Source organism: Chamaea fasciata, unplaced genomic scaffold (assembly GCF_029207755.1).
Source record: "Chamaea fasciata isolate MVZ Bird 193981 ecotype frontalis unplaced genomic scaffold, bChaFas1.0.hap1 SCAF_21, whole genome shotgun sequence".
NCBI lineage: Eukaryota > Metazoa > Chordata > Aves > Passeriformes > Sylviidae > Chamaea > Chamaea fasciata.
Window position 1 is genome coordinate 3,353,690 of NW_027094106.1, and position 18,007 is coordinate 3,371,696.

Sequence of the window (18,007 nt, forward strand, 5' to 3'; positions counted from 1 at the left end):
TTACCTCTTGCTTGTGGGATTTATCCTGCTGGTGAATCCCATTAGCGGACCCAGAATTTCCAACAGTCTGCAATGGAAAACAGACAACACTCACTGAAGAGGGACACAGATCCTGGTGGGTTTGCTTACAAGCACTGAAATTTGGCAAGACTGCCCTGTCCTTCCTTAGCTGCTCACTCCACACAAGGAAAGGGGGATGCAAAAACCCCACCCCACTTCTGGCAAGAATCTTCCTGCCCTCTGCACCCTGGCTCAATCCCCATGAGGCAGATTGCATCCCTCCCAGATGCCAAACATCCCCCAAGCTCCTCATGGACACAGACCCACTATTCAGCCCAACTCCTATATACCAAAAACCAAATCCAGCCAAGAGCAGTGTTAGGTGCAAAGCACAGCATACTGAACATCCAGCACTGAAAAGGACATTTGCCATTCCCATTTCCCATCTCCAGGGACAAGTCTGGCAACCAGGACAGGCTGTTCTATCTTTAGAAAGCACAAGAACTTTTAAACATTTATAATGTTTCTCTAACAAAGTAGTGTAGAGCCCTTCAGCTTCCCAGTGACAGTACAGCCAGCACAAGGAGGAGAGGAAGGCTGCAGCCTGAAGCCCCAACATTCCCAATGCTGGGTGCCTGGGCCTTGGCAATCAGAGTCACATTTGTTGGTGAACTGCTGATAGCATTATGGGGACAGAAGACTGGGTTTAAGAGTCCCAGTTTCCATCCTCACTGGGACCACAATGATGCAGAATCAACCCTACAGGACAGAGGTTTAGTTTGATCACAAAAACCAGGCAGGAATTCAAACTAAGCTCTGATAAGAGACTACTGAGCTGTTTGCCAGGCAGTGGATCCTACCTGGATGGCAAGAATAGTGCTGCTGCCAGGGCTCAGCACCCTTCAGCACAGGTACCAGCCTGCAGCTCACCCAATCTGAGCACTGACCAGACAGCTGATGTCAAAAATCAGGCTTGAAGTCTGGTCTGAGAACATGGTCACAATAACAAATGGAGTGCTGCAATTTGCTTGAAATTAAATAAAAAGGATCCCAGAGGATTAACTAAAACTCTTCAAGAAAATGTCTGAGTGCCAAATCCTTGATTTTTCCTGCAAAGCTGTGGGTCAGGTGTCACCCAACACAAGGAGAAGGCAAAGATTTTCTTTCTGCCAAGGCAGATACCCGGGCAAAAGCTGCTTCCATCAGAGAGGAGACAGGAGGCTGGAAGATGGTGCAGAATGAGTGTCAGTGGGCATGTGGCCACAGGGGAAGAACCATCAGTTCCCTAACCATTGCAGCAGGATTTGTTTGGGCCATCAATGTCCTCAGCCTCAGCCTGAAAGCCCCTGGTGAACAGTTCCCCTTCACAAGGGGACGGGTGAACAGATTTCAAACCGAAACTAGGAAGCTTTGATCCAGACTTCCCTGTAAACAGCACTTTAAAAACCTGACATAAATAGAAATTTGAAGCCTGCCTTCCCACAGTAGTCCTCTGCTGCTTTGCACCTTGGATTGTAGTTGAAGACATAATGCTGTTCTGTCATCTCTCTACATTTTCTTAAGCATGAATATATCACACTAATACCAGGGATATCTTAGATGACCTTGCAAGGTCTGTTCCAATTGACTTCAGGTAAGACTAGAAATTTTCTAGAACTGGGGAAGAAATAACAACCACCTGCACAGCTTCTGGAGGTGGGAATGCAATAGAGATTTCCCTTTCTCAAGAGACTGTGCATTAAAGCAAACAGAGAATAACTTTCCCCTCCCATAGCTCCCAAGAGATGAGGCTGTCATGATGCATTTGCATTTGACACACAGAAATTACAGCAGAAATCACTCTGGAGGTACTGACAGGATCATAACACATCCTGGACTGCCACAAACATGTCATCATGACTCCACCAAGTCCTGCTTTGTGCTGGCAGATGCTGCACTGCAGGATACAGAGACTTGTGTGCAACACACAGATGTTCAGTGAGCCAGCAGATCTTTCAGTTGCAGTTTTTACCTTGCTGACCACCTCCATGCCCATACCACTGCAATGCAAACAGTGTTTGATGTATCCAAAAGAGACTGTCATGAGAGGAGAAGGCTTGAAACCCCCCAGACTACCTAACACAGCATATCTGCACCTGCATCACTGAAAAAAAGCTCTCTGCCCATTCTGTGTCTAGTGGCTCATTCTGTACTACCCTAAGGTGTCTGCTTGAATGCCAGTTGTAACTCATTATTGCAAGAGAAAGACATTTTTCAGCTGAGAATTTAAATGACTGAGTCCAAGAGAAATAATGGTGCATCTGAGCTCCAAAAGCCACTGCCTGTTTGCAGACCCAAGAGAAAACACAGCTAGAAGAACATTCAAGGACATGAAGCACAAAGCTTGGCACAAGGGGCTGGTCACTTTGCAGGAGGACTCAGTCAGGGCTGAGACTCCACAGGTATGAGATGGAAAAGCCAAATGTTGAGAGTCAGGCTATTTGTACCCTTCAGTTTCATAAAGAAGGATGAAGACAGGCAACAGATACAGCCCTTTTTTAGTCAGAAGAAACAAAGGGAGATCAACAAAGGAGGTTGGTGAGAGAAGACAGAAACTGGAGTGGGAGCATTCACAGTCCAACAGCAAACTCACATCAGACACCAAGGTGGTAAGAGTGCTGGTAAGAGAAATGGAAAGCATTTTCCCAGAACCACGTGCAAAGTTTCTGCTTAGGGACCCACAGATAAACCCCTCAAAGAAGAAGGATGTCAGAAAAACCTCAACCTCCATGTTATGAACATGTGCAGCCAGGTAATACTGTACACATAAGGAACAGTTACTCACAATGCAACTTCCCCAAAACCCCATGTTTAGCAATCATTCTGTTGAGCACAAAGGCATTTTGTGATTACCAACTTTTATAGCATTAGGCTACGTCTGACAGAACCAGGCCTTGTCAGGCTGTTCCCGGCAAAGAGGGGACCCAGCTGATGGCATCACCCCCTGAGAACAGGGCAAGATCCCAGCTGTTTGCTGATGTTCTACCTGTGCTTTCTCAGAGGACAGTCTCATTGCTTCCATCAGCTTCTCCATCTGGTGTCCCTGCTCCAGTGCGTTGCGCAGCACGTCCTCGGTGCTGACGAGCCGGTGCTGCAGCCGGATCACCTCTGACTCCGAGGAGGGGTCGATCAGGGAGTATCGCCTCTGGTCCATCACTGACTTCTCCTTGTCCTTAAAACAGCAAAGGGAAAACAGGAGGATGTTATATCAAAACCAGCAGCTGCAGGAACTCGAGGTAGAAATCCACATAATGCCTAGAAGCACTCTGGGATTTCAGCAGCACATGGGGGCAGAGCACAGCTCGCATCAAGTGACCAGAGGCAGCTCCAGTTTGTTCCCGGCAGTTCAAATCAATTATTTACATCTCAGCCACTGGAGGACGCTGAAGTACACGGGAATTTGAGGACACTGCTTATTCTTGGATCAGAGAATATGTAAAACGCTTGGGGTAGCTGAACGACCTTCAGCTTCTCCCACAAAGTGTAGCCCTGTTTAGCCATGGATCTAAAACCTGTGGGAACAGAAAAGCTCTGGAGAAGGACACAGCAGCCTACAGCTTCCTCGTGAGGGTAAGCAGAGAGCCACACACTGATCTCTGCTCTCTGTGACCAGGGACAGGACCCAGGGAATGGCTGGAGCTGTGTCAGGAGAGGTCTAGGTTGGATATCAGGGAAAGGTTCTTCCCCCAGAGGGTGCTGGGCACTGCCCAGGCTCCCCAGGGCATGGTCACGGCCCCAAGGCTGTCAGAGCTCCAGGAGCGTTTGGACACTGCTCCCAGGCACAGGGTGGGATTGTTGGGGTGTCTGTGCAGGGCCAGGAGTTGGACTTGCTGATCCTTGTGGCCTTTCCAACTTGGGATATTCTGTGATTATATCACATATGGATATCTTTGCTAATGAGGTGCTGCTAAGCCAGGCCACAGCTCAGTCGTTGTCAAGAGAATTCCCATCAGATGCTCAGCAGCACAAGAGAAAACACAAAGACCTGGAGCAAAAGTGAAGGCCTCAGACCCTCCCTCCAATCCCCTCAGCAGGACAGAGCCCTCCAGCCTCTAGGCCATGCCCAGGAGGGGTTTTAGTGCCCTCACCAGCACAACCAGTTTCTCTCGAAGCCCCTTGATGTCATCTTTGAGCTTCTGTTCCTTGAGGCGCCACTCAGCTTTGTGCACCTCCCGGCTGAGGTCCCGCTCCGGCCCCGGGGAGTGCCGGTTTGCCTCCAGTAACAGCACTCTCAGCTCGTTCAGGCTCCTGGAAGCAGCAGCAGGAAGAGGTGAGGACATTCCCAGAGCCCACACACCACTGGAGTCCTGCTGTGCTCCCTCCCACCTTTGCTACAGATCCAAAGAAAGGCCAGCGAGCAAATCTGACCCAACTCCCACCAGTCTGTTCTTGTCCCACTGCCGGCTCTGAGCTTTGGGGCTGCACAGGGAGCAGGGCAGCCGCCAGCTTGGCTGGCTTGGGCATGACTTCATCCAGCATCTACACGGGAACTGAGCTGTCCTGCAGCTCCTGGCAAGCACTGAAAGGGCAGTGCCTTTTGAGAATTCACAGCCTCTCATTCTAACCAAATCCACACATCAGCATCTCTAATGAACGGGAAAGCTGTGGGCTGGATTTCAACAGTGCAACCCTGCATTTCTTCTGCTGGTGGATGACAGTACCCGGAAGGAATATGAATATACACAGAGCCCCTCTGTCTCCAGCTCTGCCCTCTGCACACCCACCTTTCCTTCTTGAGCAGCTCCTGGCTGATCAGGACCAGTTGCCCTGAGGCATCATGTGTTTTCTTGGTCAGGGCTTCCAGTTCCCCTTCCAACCTCTTCTTTTCTTTGAACGCCGAATCAGCCTTCTTTTCTGCTGTTTTGCATTTATTTTCCAAAGCTATGAGAAGCAGAGGATTCAGGGGAAGAAAAGTCACTTAGTCCTTTACTTATATTCCTGCTTTTTACCTTTTCCCAATTCCTACTCCTAAAAGCACAGACCTGATTAGCTCTTGACTGGCTGTACCTAAGGGGAGATCTTGGAAACAAACACACCCAGCTCGACTGATTTCTGCCTCATTAGCTTTACACATAAACAAGCTCAAACCCTCCCTCACAGGACAGAAATACCTTCTGCAGTTTGCGTTCAATTCCTGAATTAATTTTTATCAGCAACAGCCAATCAAAAACCAGCAGCATCATGTTTTACATCAGCCTATTTCAGCTCTGGGCCCTTGTTCAACGCCAGTGCATAGGACAAGCAGGGAAACATTGCATTCCCACCAACACTGGATTAGGGAAACTTACCACTTACTTGGGCCCTTAGAGTTTCAGTCTGGGTCACCAGGGATGACACCTCTTTGTCTCTTTTACTCAGCTTGTCTTGGAGGTCTGTGGGGGAATGAAAAGCCAAGGATTAGAGGGTTGGGAAATGCTTTGTGCAAACTGGGAAGATGTCAGGTGCCCAGCACGGGTCAGGGTGCAGTGGGCACCGTGGTGGAACACTCCTGGTGGCAGAGAAGCACCAGGAGACTGCAGCTCACCACACTTGGAGGTGGGATGCACACTGGGAAGTTGTGTCAGACAGGGTTAAGAAAGCAACCACAAAGGAGAAGGGGAAAAAGGCAATAAAACATTGATTTAAAAAACCCAAAAGGAGCTTTTAGCACATTTCTTTGTGTCACTCCCGACAGTGGAAGGCAGAGACTGTTTCAATGGACGTGTTTTCTGGGAACTGAAGTATTTCCATGTTCAGAGCTGTAGATCTGAAGTCTGATGCTTTTGTGGCCGAAATCTGACCTGGTTGTTTTCAGTACATCTTTCTGGGGTTTATTCAGTGTGGAAACAATGCACACGTGGCCTAAGTGGCCATTTACAGCAGTGGCTGCTGGATCTAGTTAAGCTCTGCCATCACTAGACAGGAATTACCTACCAATCAGCAAACAATCTGGTGTAGAAACATAGAATAGTTGGGTTTGGAAAGGAACTTAAAGATCATCTTGTTCCATACCCCTGCTTTGGGCAGGGACATCTTCTACTAGACCAGGCTGCTCCAAGCCCTGTCCAACCTGGCCCTGGACACTTCCATGGATGGGGCACAACATGAATGTGTTCTACATAATCCCAGATCTGCAAAGGCAGATGAGGCTTATGGACAATGCCTGGCTTGCACTGAGGGCAACAGAAATAGGACAAAATACCTCTGAATCCAGCTGTGCTATTGCTCAGACCCAGTGTTACAGCTCACCCTCTGTGTGGGGGCTGAGTGCAGTTCAAGTTGAAATACATTTTATACAAGTTTCCTGAGTGTGTATGTTTCACATTTTGTTAAAAGAATGGATTTGATTTATAGTAAGCCTAATAAAAAGTAACTATCATTATTTCAAGCCAGTCACATTAATATCTACCATTATCACTCCTCTCCTGTGAGCAAATATCATTTAATGTGCGAATTTTACCTGCTGTAAAAATCAGTGATGGTGTGGAAATGCACCTGTTTCCCCAGATCTAGCTCCAGCCTGCATCATCTGCATGGAAAGTATCTAACACAGATAAAAACAAGCCCCCCTACTTATGCTCAGCTTGATTAGAAGGAAAAAAACAAATCCAGATAACAAATGTCATCCAGCAAATTTTGACAGATTAAATGACTTCCTAAACCCCTGCCATGCAGCCATCCCTGCAAGAGCAGAGATTTAGAAGGGAAAGCACACAAGTCACTAGGGTAAAAATAACAGCTTCATACCTTCCATAGTCTGCTTCATCTTTATCTTTTCTTCTGAAATATCATTAGTCTCAATCATCTGGAATAAATGTAAAATATAAGATATAAACCAACCCTTTACCCAAAGATTCAAAGCAAAAGTTAACAACCACAAAGCCCCGTCCCTGGGAAGGTATCCCATGTCCAAGTTGGGATGTTTTACATCCTTCCCAAGAGGGAAATAAAGGCTTTTGTGAGGTGACACTTGTCCAGCTGGGTACTGCTGAGGCTGACCAGAGTGCCCACACACAACCCACAGCTGAGCACAACAGCAGGGAGGAAACAGAGCTCAAGTTTTTCCCCACAAGTTCTGGTTCCAGCTCTGCACACAAAGAGGGATGGAAGAGCTGCTGTCCCTCAGACCAGGCATCTCTGGTCAATCACAGCAAATATCCAACTGCAAATGCTCTCCAGCTTGAGACCTACCAGTCAACAAGTTCCTCAACTTCTGTAGAACCTAGCTGTGCCCAAAGTTACAGAAACATTGTTAAAATAATAATTTATTAGAGAAGTAATGCATTCATGAAAATAAAAACAAGCAAATGCCAGGTCCATACAAGGGATTCTGCTTCCCCCCCTCCCCACTTTTCTATATTGCAGTGAAAAGCCAGATACTACAGAGCTTTCATTGCCAAATTTTCTGTGGCAGAGGCCACAACTGAGCCCTTCACAGCTCTTCCCATCCAGCAGCCTTTATTGGGACCTCAGCACATGCCCGGAACCAGGAATTCCTGTGGCCACCACAGTCAGGAGCCCCAAGGTCAGTTCTCTGGAGTCTGGGCTGTGGGACAAGACAGAAGCACAAGCACCCCCAGAGGAGAAATATGTTTCCTGATTTACTTTTGGTATGGAAAAAACTATTTAACTACTCCTGGGAAGCACAGTTGTGGTTTTTCTTTGAAGGTCTAGGAAAGACTGTCACAAGAGACCTTTGCTTGTTTAAAATACTTGGACAGTGAATACTGCAGTCACTTTAACTAAGACAATTTTAAATAGAACTTGCCCTGTGATACTCAAAGACTTTCCCCCATGCATTTCTTCCCATATTCTCCTGATTTTAATTGACACACAGTTGAAATAATTATTTCAAGACTTCTCTGGTTCTAATCCAGTATCAATATCCCCCAGAGCCATTCCATTTATCTAAAGGGCTCTGGAACAAGCTTCCAGCTTCTACTATTCCATTCATTCCTGTCTGAATATTGCCTATAAAGTGTTACATATTGTAATAACAACTCCTTTTTCCCAGGGTCCTGGCTGTACTTATTGTTCCGAACTGTCCTTACTAGATGAAACATCCTGGAGAAACCCTTCAAACACTATAAATGCTTGAGATTCCTCCTTGGCCTTTGCCTCTGTTGTCCTCAGTGTGTCTGTTTCTAAGGTGTGAAGTTCTGACTTAAATGGAATTCATGGGCTTGACTTTGCTCCCTGGAGGTACAACTGGTTTCAGTGGGGCTGTTCATATTGGGAAATTAAACAGAGGCATTGAATTAATTTCATTGGCATCTCTGTCTGGAACAGAAACTACATCACCAGTGAAATTTCAACACAGTATTCTTAAAATGTGCACATTTTACAGCTTCTTTTAATTTTCTGCATGCTCACAAGATGTAAATTGGGTTTTTCCTCATTTCTCATGCAGATTCCAAACACAAATAAGGGCCCAGCCCAGAGCCATGAGCAGCAATCTCCCTGCTCACTACAGTGCAGAACCAGCCACAATTCCTTGTGTCACACACAAGGGTGGGATGATGCATCCTGTGGCAAGTAGTAAAAAAAAAAACAAAAAAACCCCAAAACAACAAACCAAACAAAAAACGATGACTTAAAGAGACACAAAGATCACAGTAAATTGATCCCTTCATATTACTGCTCTTATTTCAGCCCTCCTTGGTCTCATATTCAATCAAGCATTTTATTTCCCCAGCGTGGTGCCATTTCTGACCCTTGCTGGCAGCTTTTCCCCTCTAATCCTCAACGTCAGCATTTCCCTGGCTCCCATATGTGCTGTGCAGCCCCTGCCCTGCTGGTGACACACCCCCACCCATCCCCACAGTTCAGCCATTCACTGCACCTCTCTTGCTCCAGGTACTGAGCAAAGTTGCCTCTTCTTCCCCCCTATCCTCCTAGCGCCCCTGGAGAGTCTTGCCCAATAGCACACCAAGACTGCTGCAGCTCCTTGGAGAAACACAACTGTACTGTAGGAATGATGGTTTTGCTGCTCAGAACACTGCTTGCTCAGGATGAGAGCCCACCCTGACAAACCATGCCAGCCCTAGTCTGCTGCCACAGCAGCCTCCAAAACCCAAATGTGGCCCCACTTGCTCCTTTTTCCTAATTGTCCCACTGTATTGGCTTTCTAGAGTGGAAAGACACTTTCAGCATGGAGATGCAGTGCAGAAAAAAAATACTGTCAGTGGAAGGAAAAAACATCCAGATATTTGAGGCCTCAGAAAACTGCACAAGGCAGCGGCTGAGGAGTTACCAACAGTGATAATAAACAAGCAAAATGACCCTGAAGTCATACATTTGCATGCTGAGAAGGATGCAGGGCCTCCATGGACTGCAGCTTGTTCTCTAAGACAAGCACTTTTTCCTGCAATCTTTGGATTTCCTGTTTGCTGTGGGCTTCTGTTTTCTGTAATGTTTCATAGTCCAACATCTTCTTTTCAGCCAAAGATATCTGCTCTTTCAAGAAAGCTATGGCTTCTGTCTGATCTGTATATTCACCATGCAGTTTCTCCAGTTCATGCACCCTCAGCTCAGCATCTCGACACTTGTCCTTCACATCTTGGAGCTCAAGAAGGTGCTGACTGCTTTTGGTTTCCAGTTGCATTTTCCAGTTGCTGTTGCTTTTTTCCACTTCATCCAAAGCCTCCTGCAGCTTCAGTTTGAGACTCTCCTTCTCCTTTATATGGACAGCTGTCTCAATGTCGTGCTTTGCTTTCAGGTTCTCCAGCTCCAGCTGGTGCTCCAACTTTATGCTCTCCACCACTGCCTTCAGCTCCACAATCTCCTTGTGCTGGGTGTCAGGGCCTGAGTTGAGCGTGGCTTTCAGGTCCTCCAGAGACTTCTGGTGGTCAGAAGCTAACGTGTCCAACTTGGACTTCCAGTTGTCCATCAGCCCCATGTTCTCATTAGTGGCTTGCTGAACTTTCTGCTTTAGGTCAACAATCTCCTGCGAGTACTTCTCATTGACAGATTTCAGCTTCTCCATCTCCTGCTGGTACTTCTTTAATGTTTTCTCATACTTCTCCTTCAGCTGGCTGCTCTCCTTCTGGTGCTCCTTGTTGGCAGAGAGCAGCTGATCCCGCAGCCTCAGAGCCTCTGACTGCAAGCCCAGGTTGTGCTCAGGGGTCTCTGCCTGGTGGGAGCTCTGCAGGCACTGCCGGAGCTCGTCCACCTCGCTGCGCCTGAGGCTCAGCTCCTCCTCCAGCTGCAGGATCCTGGACTTCTCTGCCACCGTGGTTAGCTGCAACATGACAGAGAACACAGTCAGTGCAGTCTCATCCCCATGTCTTTCCCCTTTAGAAAGCATTCTCCAGTGGAAATGATTCCAAAGAACATTAGTCAAAGTTCAGATAAAGAGGCAAAGAGCACCCGGTACCCTCCAACCTGAGCACAGTTTTGCACCAGGGTAACCAGCACCGACAACTCACAGTTATGTCTGTGCCAATTGCAATTTATTTTTCCTAAAACAGACCTCTTGCTTTCCACAGAAAAACACCTTGGAAATAACCCTTGAAATTCACTAGGGAGCAACAGTGGTTTATGAAAGATAATGTCCTGGAAGGGCATTATGTTTCCAGACCAGGCATCTTGCCAGATGATGCACAGAGATGTGACTGCACATGCAGGAATTTCACAAGCATCAAAACCAGCATTAAGCATATCATGTTTCCTTTATTGCTCAGCAATCCTCAGCCTGCAGAACCTCTCTTCTGTAATGGAATTTGTTTTACCCTGGTGTAAAAAGGAAAAGGGATTTTTACATATGAGTACTTGTTAGAGTTCATTAGCAAAGTCAAAATAACGAAGGAGGCTAGAGGATGCAAGACAATAAATCAGGTCATGGTACACATTGAGCTTAAGGGCTATGGATCCATGTTTTGCCATCTGAATGTAACCTGGCAGGGCTGAACTCCCTGCGCGTCACAGGGAGTACAGGGCGCTGCCACTGTGGATGGAAAAGAAGGTGAAATATTAGAAAAAGGCAAAAGAAAGAAGGAAACCGAGCCAAACTCCAGAAGATCAATTTCACTCCATTTCAATTGCCATTTCCCCAGCAGCCATCAGCCCAGGAGGCTGGTGGTCATTATTTTAGATGGGCACAGGGGCTTCAAACCATCCAGATCTTCTGGAGACCCTCACATTTGTGTTTTCTACAGCTCTCAAACCCACTGCTGCCCACTGCAGCAAGTTTGCTGCTTCCCACACCACACCAGCATGAAAAAGCCCTTTCCACATCTGGTTGCTTTTAGGATTCCTCTGGGCAACCTGTCCTGTTGCAGGCACAGCCAAGGATCAGAGCAGGCCCACCTGCATTCAGCAGTACCTTCCACTTCAGATGGCAGCTCCCACAACTGGCAGGGGAGACTGGAATGTTGATGGCAATGTTATTTCCTCTTACAGCCTGGGGAGGGGCCTCAAAGCAGAATGAATTATGCAGGGTGTGGATAGTATTGGGATATGTTAATTGAAAAATGAATTGTAGGAGCTCATGTGTCAGATGGTGGCGTGGGGCAGAGAAGCAAACCCAACCTGAGAAACAAGCTCCCCACAAGAGAAGCAAAGCTAGAAATCATATCATACTACTATTTCTGGGAAAGAGAGCAAATGAAAAACAAAATCAAGGAAGCTTAAGTTCAAGCCAAAATCAATCAACCCCACAAAAACCAAAAGAAAGAAACCCAAAGCAAGGCATCATGAGCACCAGGGCAGTGCAAGCGCTGTCTGCAGGCAGGGCAAGTGAGGGTGCATTACCCTGGTGTCCTCTAATTCTCTGAGGAGTTTTTCAGCCTGTGCCTTCTCAAACAGCAGGCTCTGCTCGAGCTCCCGTATTCGGGCATGCTCCAACTGCGTCTGAGTCTGCTCACACAGAGGGAGAAAAGAACAGTGGAGATGGGAGATGGGGAAGGGAGGGAGAGAGAGAAAGAGAGGGAAAGAGAAGGCTGCAACATCATCTCCAGCGTACAAGACAAGGAAAGGCAGTTCACAACAGGAAGAGAATAAAAACCCAAACAAGGAGGAGAAATCCAACTAAACAGAAAATGGTCCCTGAGGGATTTTACATGGTACTCGTCGTGGCTCTTCACAAGAAAATTGAATCTGTGATGGGAAAACATCCTTCTGCATTAGAAACCTGCTTCAGTCTTGTCCTGCATCAACTGAAGACACTTCCTAAAAAGCAAAGCTCCCACCAGTACAAGGCCCTTTGTACACACAGAGAATGCAGACGTTGCAATGAGTCTCCACATCTTTCCCCACGAGGATTCACAAGCTAGACTGAAAAGAGTTGGAAGTTCCCATCCTCTTTTTGCTCTGGTGACAGTGTGAATCCTACACTAAGTGGGAAAAAAAGTCCAGGTCATACTGTACACGGCATGTTGTAAAATAAAAAATACACTGCACTGAAGAGATCAAGGAATTGACATACCAAACTGTTCCATAAATCAGTGCTTTGAGTTTGAATAGGCCTGACATGAATTTCAAAGTGATTTTTGTACAGTAAAACTCTGCTAATTTTGGCACAAGAAAACAGAACTTTTTTGGTTGGTTGGTTTTGGGATTTTTGGTTGGTTGGTGGTTTTTTTACAAGGGATTTTTTTGGATAAATTATTCAACTCAGCATAAGAAATTAATGTAATCTACCCAAATCCAGGAGCACTGGATCTGGGCATTGCTTCTGTGCCCTTCATTTTTAAAGCTGAAGTACCACAAAGCTGCACTTGGTGGCAAAGCTCAGCAATCCACAATCACCACTGTAATATCATGTAAAATTCCCTATGAATAAAAGAGGAGAGGAGACATGGGAAGGTGCATGCACACTCTGGCCTTCACATTTTTTGAGCTTACAAAACTCACATTTTCCTCAGAATTAAACTTAATTAATTGATCAAATTAAAAAATAAATCTAGCAAAAAGCAAGCAAACCTGCTCACAACCATTTTTTACTCCCAGTTTTTGCCCTTCATTTTCCATATAATTATTTGCTTCCCCCCTCTTTCTGTTGGAGCCAGTTTGAAGGATTTTCTGCCCTTCCCCACAATAAAGCAAGGCTTGGATAGTTGTGTTCAAATGATAGAAATCGAAGTTTAAAAAATAATCCATGTTTTATGCTTGCAAAATCTCATTGTACATGTATTCACAGACGGTGATGTAACTGCCATTTCTATTCAGACAGCTCTGTATTTTATGTGCCTTATTCAGCCCCTGAAGGAGGGGGGAAAAATGTGGATTCAAGAGCCCAAATATCATCAAAACTCCAAATTATGTAACTTAAGTGTAAAAGTTTGCATAATGCATCCTAATTTAAAAGAAAAAGGCATTTAATTCATTAAATAAAATTAATTCTGCTCCCTGTAAAGCCCAAAGATTCACATCTTGAGAGGGAGCTCCAGGACTGATTTTATTAAGAGGAATAAATATTCTATTGATACCAATTAATTAACTGGTGGCAGCACATCAGATATTTGCTACCTGAACATGCTGACCTATGACAAAACTAATCTCCAGACTTCTCAAAGAGATTCTCTCCAGGTTCCTGAGGTTAACACAAGTGCCCAGTCAGGCTCTCAGTCCCACCTGATATTCTTGCTCAGTATCTATTATTCCTGCTATTTTCCAACTTTGGAAAAACAAACTAACAAAAAAACATGGAAAAAGAGATTAACTGTTTTATAGCCCTTAAATTTTAGATTTACATTCACTTCTGTATTATTTTATGTAAATTGGTTTGCTAGTACTAGCCAGTATGAGTCAGAACCTCAAATCCAAAGTTTTCCTGCACTTTGAGGAAGCCCAGATATGAATTTTAGATTTAATTGTAGCTATTAGCCTTAAATTACCATTCACAAATCATAAACTGACTTCCCACTGGCATTCAAGGCATGCTGCAGGATCCAGGAGATGAGCATGAGAGAGTTCCTTGATGAGGATAATATTTCCTGTAAACTATGGTCTTCCACCACAAAAAAATCTTTCCTGAAAGCTTTTCCTACATTTGGTTTTCATCTTTCAAAGCTCTTGAAAGCTTTCCCCGCATTTGTTTTTCACCTTCCAGATCACTACAGCATCAGCTGCCAACCAGGATCAAAAGTGGGTTGAATTCATAGCTACATTTCAAGGCTAAATCCACAGCCTCTATATCAGAGGTCCAAAACCTTGATCTGCATCTTCAGACCACCAACACATGGATTTCTTTTGTCAAATAGCTTCCAAGGATGCTGTATGCTGTGCTCAACACCCAAGAGCCCTGGATTTGTTCAAAACATACATGCTGTTGGGATAAACATCAGGGGATTTAGCCAAGCCTTCAGCAGAAACCCTAGAGCAGAGAATCTGTTCTTACCATTGTCATCATGTCTGTTACAGTCTGTCCAAATAAACGCTCCCCTCTGAATACCTGGAAGAGCTGCTGGTGTAAGAGGACTACCAAGACCAGAGGAAAGCAGACAGCTGTCACTGGACTTTGCTTTTGGCCAGTTCAGCTCCAGAGAGGGATGCCCAGGGCTGTGCTTGCAGCTACTATATGACTTTGTTGTGATTTTACACAATGAATATCAAGAAAACTATTTCCCAGGAAACACACTGCAACATGAAGGAGCACTTCTCCTCCTTATTTCCAATAAGGCTTTGGGTGTTTTTTTTTTTTCCTCTAAGTTAATTACTTGCTTCTGGAAAGCTTAACTGTCTCCACAAGAAAGCAGGAAGATGAGAATTAACTCTAGTGGGTCAATCATTCAGTCTGAGCATGCAAATTAGGCAGAAAAGATGTAAAAACCGGCCCCAGCCAAGCCCTCTGCCTGTGCTGGGACTGATGCTGGGCTCATGGAGAGCATGCCAGTTCCCTGGATCAGAGGAAATCAAGCATTCCTAAATTATTTGTTCTTTTGTACAGACAAGCATGGAAGTGAGGACAGGACCACAGTGTCTTGCTGAAAGCTTGGCCACATCCCTGTTGCAAAAACAATTCCTTCCCAGCCCAAAGAAAAATTAAATCCAAGTCTGCAAGTCTCAAACTGAGAATGGGAGCCCTTATCCATAGCAGCTTATCATCTTGGTAAGCTTGGTGGCTTAAAAAAAAAAAAAATATATATCCAAATATACCATCTGGGCAACCCTGGTCCCATTGCCATAATTACACAGCCAGGCTTAAACACTTGGAGCTTACAAAGGGACAATTCACTGCTCTCAAAGGGAATGATGCATGGATCAACCATCCTTCTCTTCTCCAAAGCACTGTGGGAAAGCTGTCAGCTCAGGGATGAACAGAAATCTGATTTTGCACCCACACAACAGGCAGAAACTGCACTTGCTGTGCTTCTGCAAAGGTCTGCTGTCAGTGCACTGCTAATTTACACCCTGTCAAACATCTCCTTCAGCTTCTGGATGAAGAAGAGAGGTTTATGCCAACAGGATCACAGGCACAGCAATGTACACATTTCCTAGTTTTCCCATTTTCCTGGGCTTTTATTGCTATGAGTGACAGTGAAGAACAGCAGCAGGGCCATTGACATTTCTGGCTGCTACTAACCTGGCACTCTGGCTAAAGAGACAGAAAACTCCCTTAATTTATTTACATTTGGGAAGCAGAGCCTTGCTTTCACAGAAAGATTTTCTTTTCCTTTTTCCCCATATGGGGAAAAGCCTCCCACTCAAGCGCCAGCATCCCTTCAACCCAACATCACTTCCAGTTTGCACAATGTTTACTGCAACAGCATCACTCTGAGCAGCAGCCCTTCCCAGGGACAGGGCGTCAATGCCAGTGTCAGACCCACACTCATGGGCAGTGAACTCCACGTGAGGATACCCCAGCATATACAGTATTTTGGCTGGAATTAAACGGCATCCAATCAGGAGGGACAGGAACTGAACTGTCAATTCATTTCTAGAGTGGAAAAACATATGTTTCAACACATTCAGATACAGATTTTAACGTGGCTTGGCAACTCAGAGTGACAGATTAACTCCAGGCAGCTCCAAGTGTGAACAGTCACTGGGCACCACACCAAAGAACCATCCTCACAGTTTACACCATGGTGTTCACAGCAGGTCCAAAGCCATCAATAAAGTATTGTTAGAGGGGAGCAAAAGGTGGCACAAGTTGGTCAAGTGAGGCCCCACATGCGACTTTGGACCCCACATTTTGGCAAGATCATAAGGAATTACCTCCAGATCTCCTTTTGTAATGGATTCTTCCTCCACACGGAACTGCAAGTCCTCCACTTTCCTGGGGAAGGAAAGGGACACAAAGCGCAGTCAGGAACACTCAGCTCAGCACCCTCTGTCCAAGCAGCCACTGCACAGGAGCCTTTTCACCATTAATCAAGTTTTATGGATTATTGCAACCATCAATGGAGAGGTCATCACCAACAAATGGAAAAGTTGCCCAAAAACTACTGATAAGCTTTTTGTGTTCTGAAACCACCCACACAATATTAAAAAATCATGTCATGGCCTGCAGAATCAAAGTCTGAGAGGGGAGGGATAGAGACCACCTTTGGATACAAACAGCTCAGCAGAAACTGAGCAGCAAGACTCCATGGAGCAGGACAGTTATAAGCAGCTCTCCACACAAACGTGGTCTTTTTGCAAGGTACATCCTCTCAGACACACAACTACTGTTCTCTGACACAGGATCCTGAAAACAAGCAAACCACAACAAGGTTTCACTGGATTATTTAAATCTTATTATCCTGCAGCTGAGCACTGGGCAATTCCTGTGCCAAATGCACAGGGTACATACAAAATATCCCAAGGGAATTGGATCCTCTGCCTCCTTGGCAGGGTGGGCAATGTTTAATGTTTCCACAACGTGGAAACTGAGCCACCCTGGCAGACAGAAGAGCCTTCCCCACAGATTATACAGGCCAGTCATGCATAAATGCACATAAAACCACACACATTAACACAGACATGCTGAGGAAACTCTTCTTTTTTGGAAGAGAGAGGCCAGAAAATAATTCAATTTTCTGCTAGACTCATCCCTCTTTTTCTCTTTATTGATTAAAAAAAAAAAAAAAAGGCTGAGGATGTTTAGCTAGCAGCCAGATGTGAGGACGATGATTCTGTTACCGATAAAAATAGCTGTGAGTGTACATAACTAACTTCATAAACAAGCTTCCTTGTCTAAACCTCCTCTAATTAGAGGAGGGAGGCATCTGTTGATATTTAGAGGAAAACTCAGCTGGCTTGGGTTAAAGGGCCTCCTGGAGCTGGGAAAGTCAGCTGCCCCAGGAGTATGGGGAGACTTATGCATGAAAGAACATTTCATCCTCAGGAGGGGCATCAGGCAATTGAAACCCACACTGTTTTCAGTTATTGAATACATGGAAATGTTGTTCTATTCCCAGTGAAGAGTTTTATTATAGACATGGAGTACCTGGACTCCAAGAATGACATGCAGATCTTCACTCTTATGCAGAGAGGAAATGTATGCACCATGATACATGCACGGATGGGGGCCTGTGGGATGTGGGGAGATGGGGAATCACACTGCAGTCAGGCTGTACTCCAGTTTGGCTTCCCTTCCTCACAAAGTGTGTCCTCAAGATCAGCCCATCACAAATGGAGGGGAAGAAGGGGTCTTTAGTAAATCCAGGTTGTACAGGAGGGTCTGTGATGGCCCAATGTGCACATGCCTGTCTATGATCCAATTTTTATTTCATCCTGTGCCCTTAAGCCAGAACCACCTGAAGGCTTTATCACTGTCCACACATGACTTCACCTCCCTCACACCCATCCACTCCTGCTTTACCTCTTCTCCTCTTCCAGCTGGTTCAACAGCTCAATCTTCTCCTTCTGCATCCCATCCACCAAGGCTCGTGCTCGCTGGAGGTTTCCTTCTGCCTCTGTGACATACTGGAGCCAAAAATGAGCCCGAGACACAAAAGTTAGCCATGCCTGAAGTAGTACAAATCTTTTTAAGAAAGGGTCAGAACTAGGGGAACAGAAAGTTCTGATGATCTATTTCAGAGGACGCTGTGGTAAGAACACACTT

The 18,007-nt window shown here is 45.6% G+C and overlaps 1 protein-coding gene across 5 annotated transcripts in view; it reads right to left on the reverse strand.

Annotated features, from left to right (window-relative positions):
* Positions 1-18,007, reverse strand: part of CLIP2 (CAP-Gly domain containing linker protein 2) — a 90,206-nt gene that overhangs the window by 4,537 nt on the left and 67,662 nt on the right. For 4 of the 5 annotated variants that reach the window (XM_066201668.1, XM_066201667.1, XM_066201670.1 and 1 more), the window contains exons 7-16: positions 17,765-17,868; positions 16,177-16,237; positions 11,770-11,874; positions 9,314-10,258; positions 6,766-6,823; positions 5,328-5,411; positions 4,764-4,920; positions 4,128-4,287; positions 3,026-3,211; positions 5-67 (exon numbers count right to left, since the gene is read on the reverse strand). In XM_066201668.1, coding sequence (XP_066057765.1) covers positions 5-67; positions 3,026-3,211; positions 4,128-4,287; positions 4,764-4,920; positions 5,328-5,411; positions 6,766-6,823; positions 9,314-10,258; positions 11,770-11,874; positions 16,177-16,237; positions 17,765-17,868 — 1,923 coding nt within the window. The remainder of the gene's footprint in view (positions 1-4; positions 68-3,025; positions 3,212-4,127; positions 4,288-4,763; positions 4,921-5,327; positions 5,412-6,765; positions 6,824-9,313; positions 10,259-11,769; positions 11,875-16,176; positions 16,238-17,764; positions 17,869-18,007) is intronic. The other variant, XM_066201671.1, reaches the window with a different exon arrangement.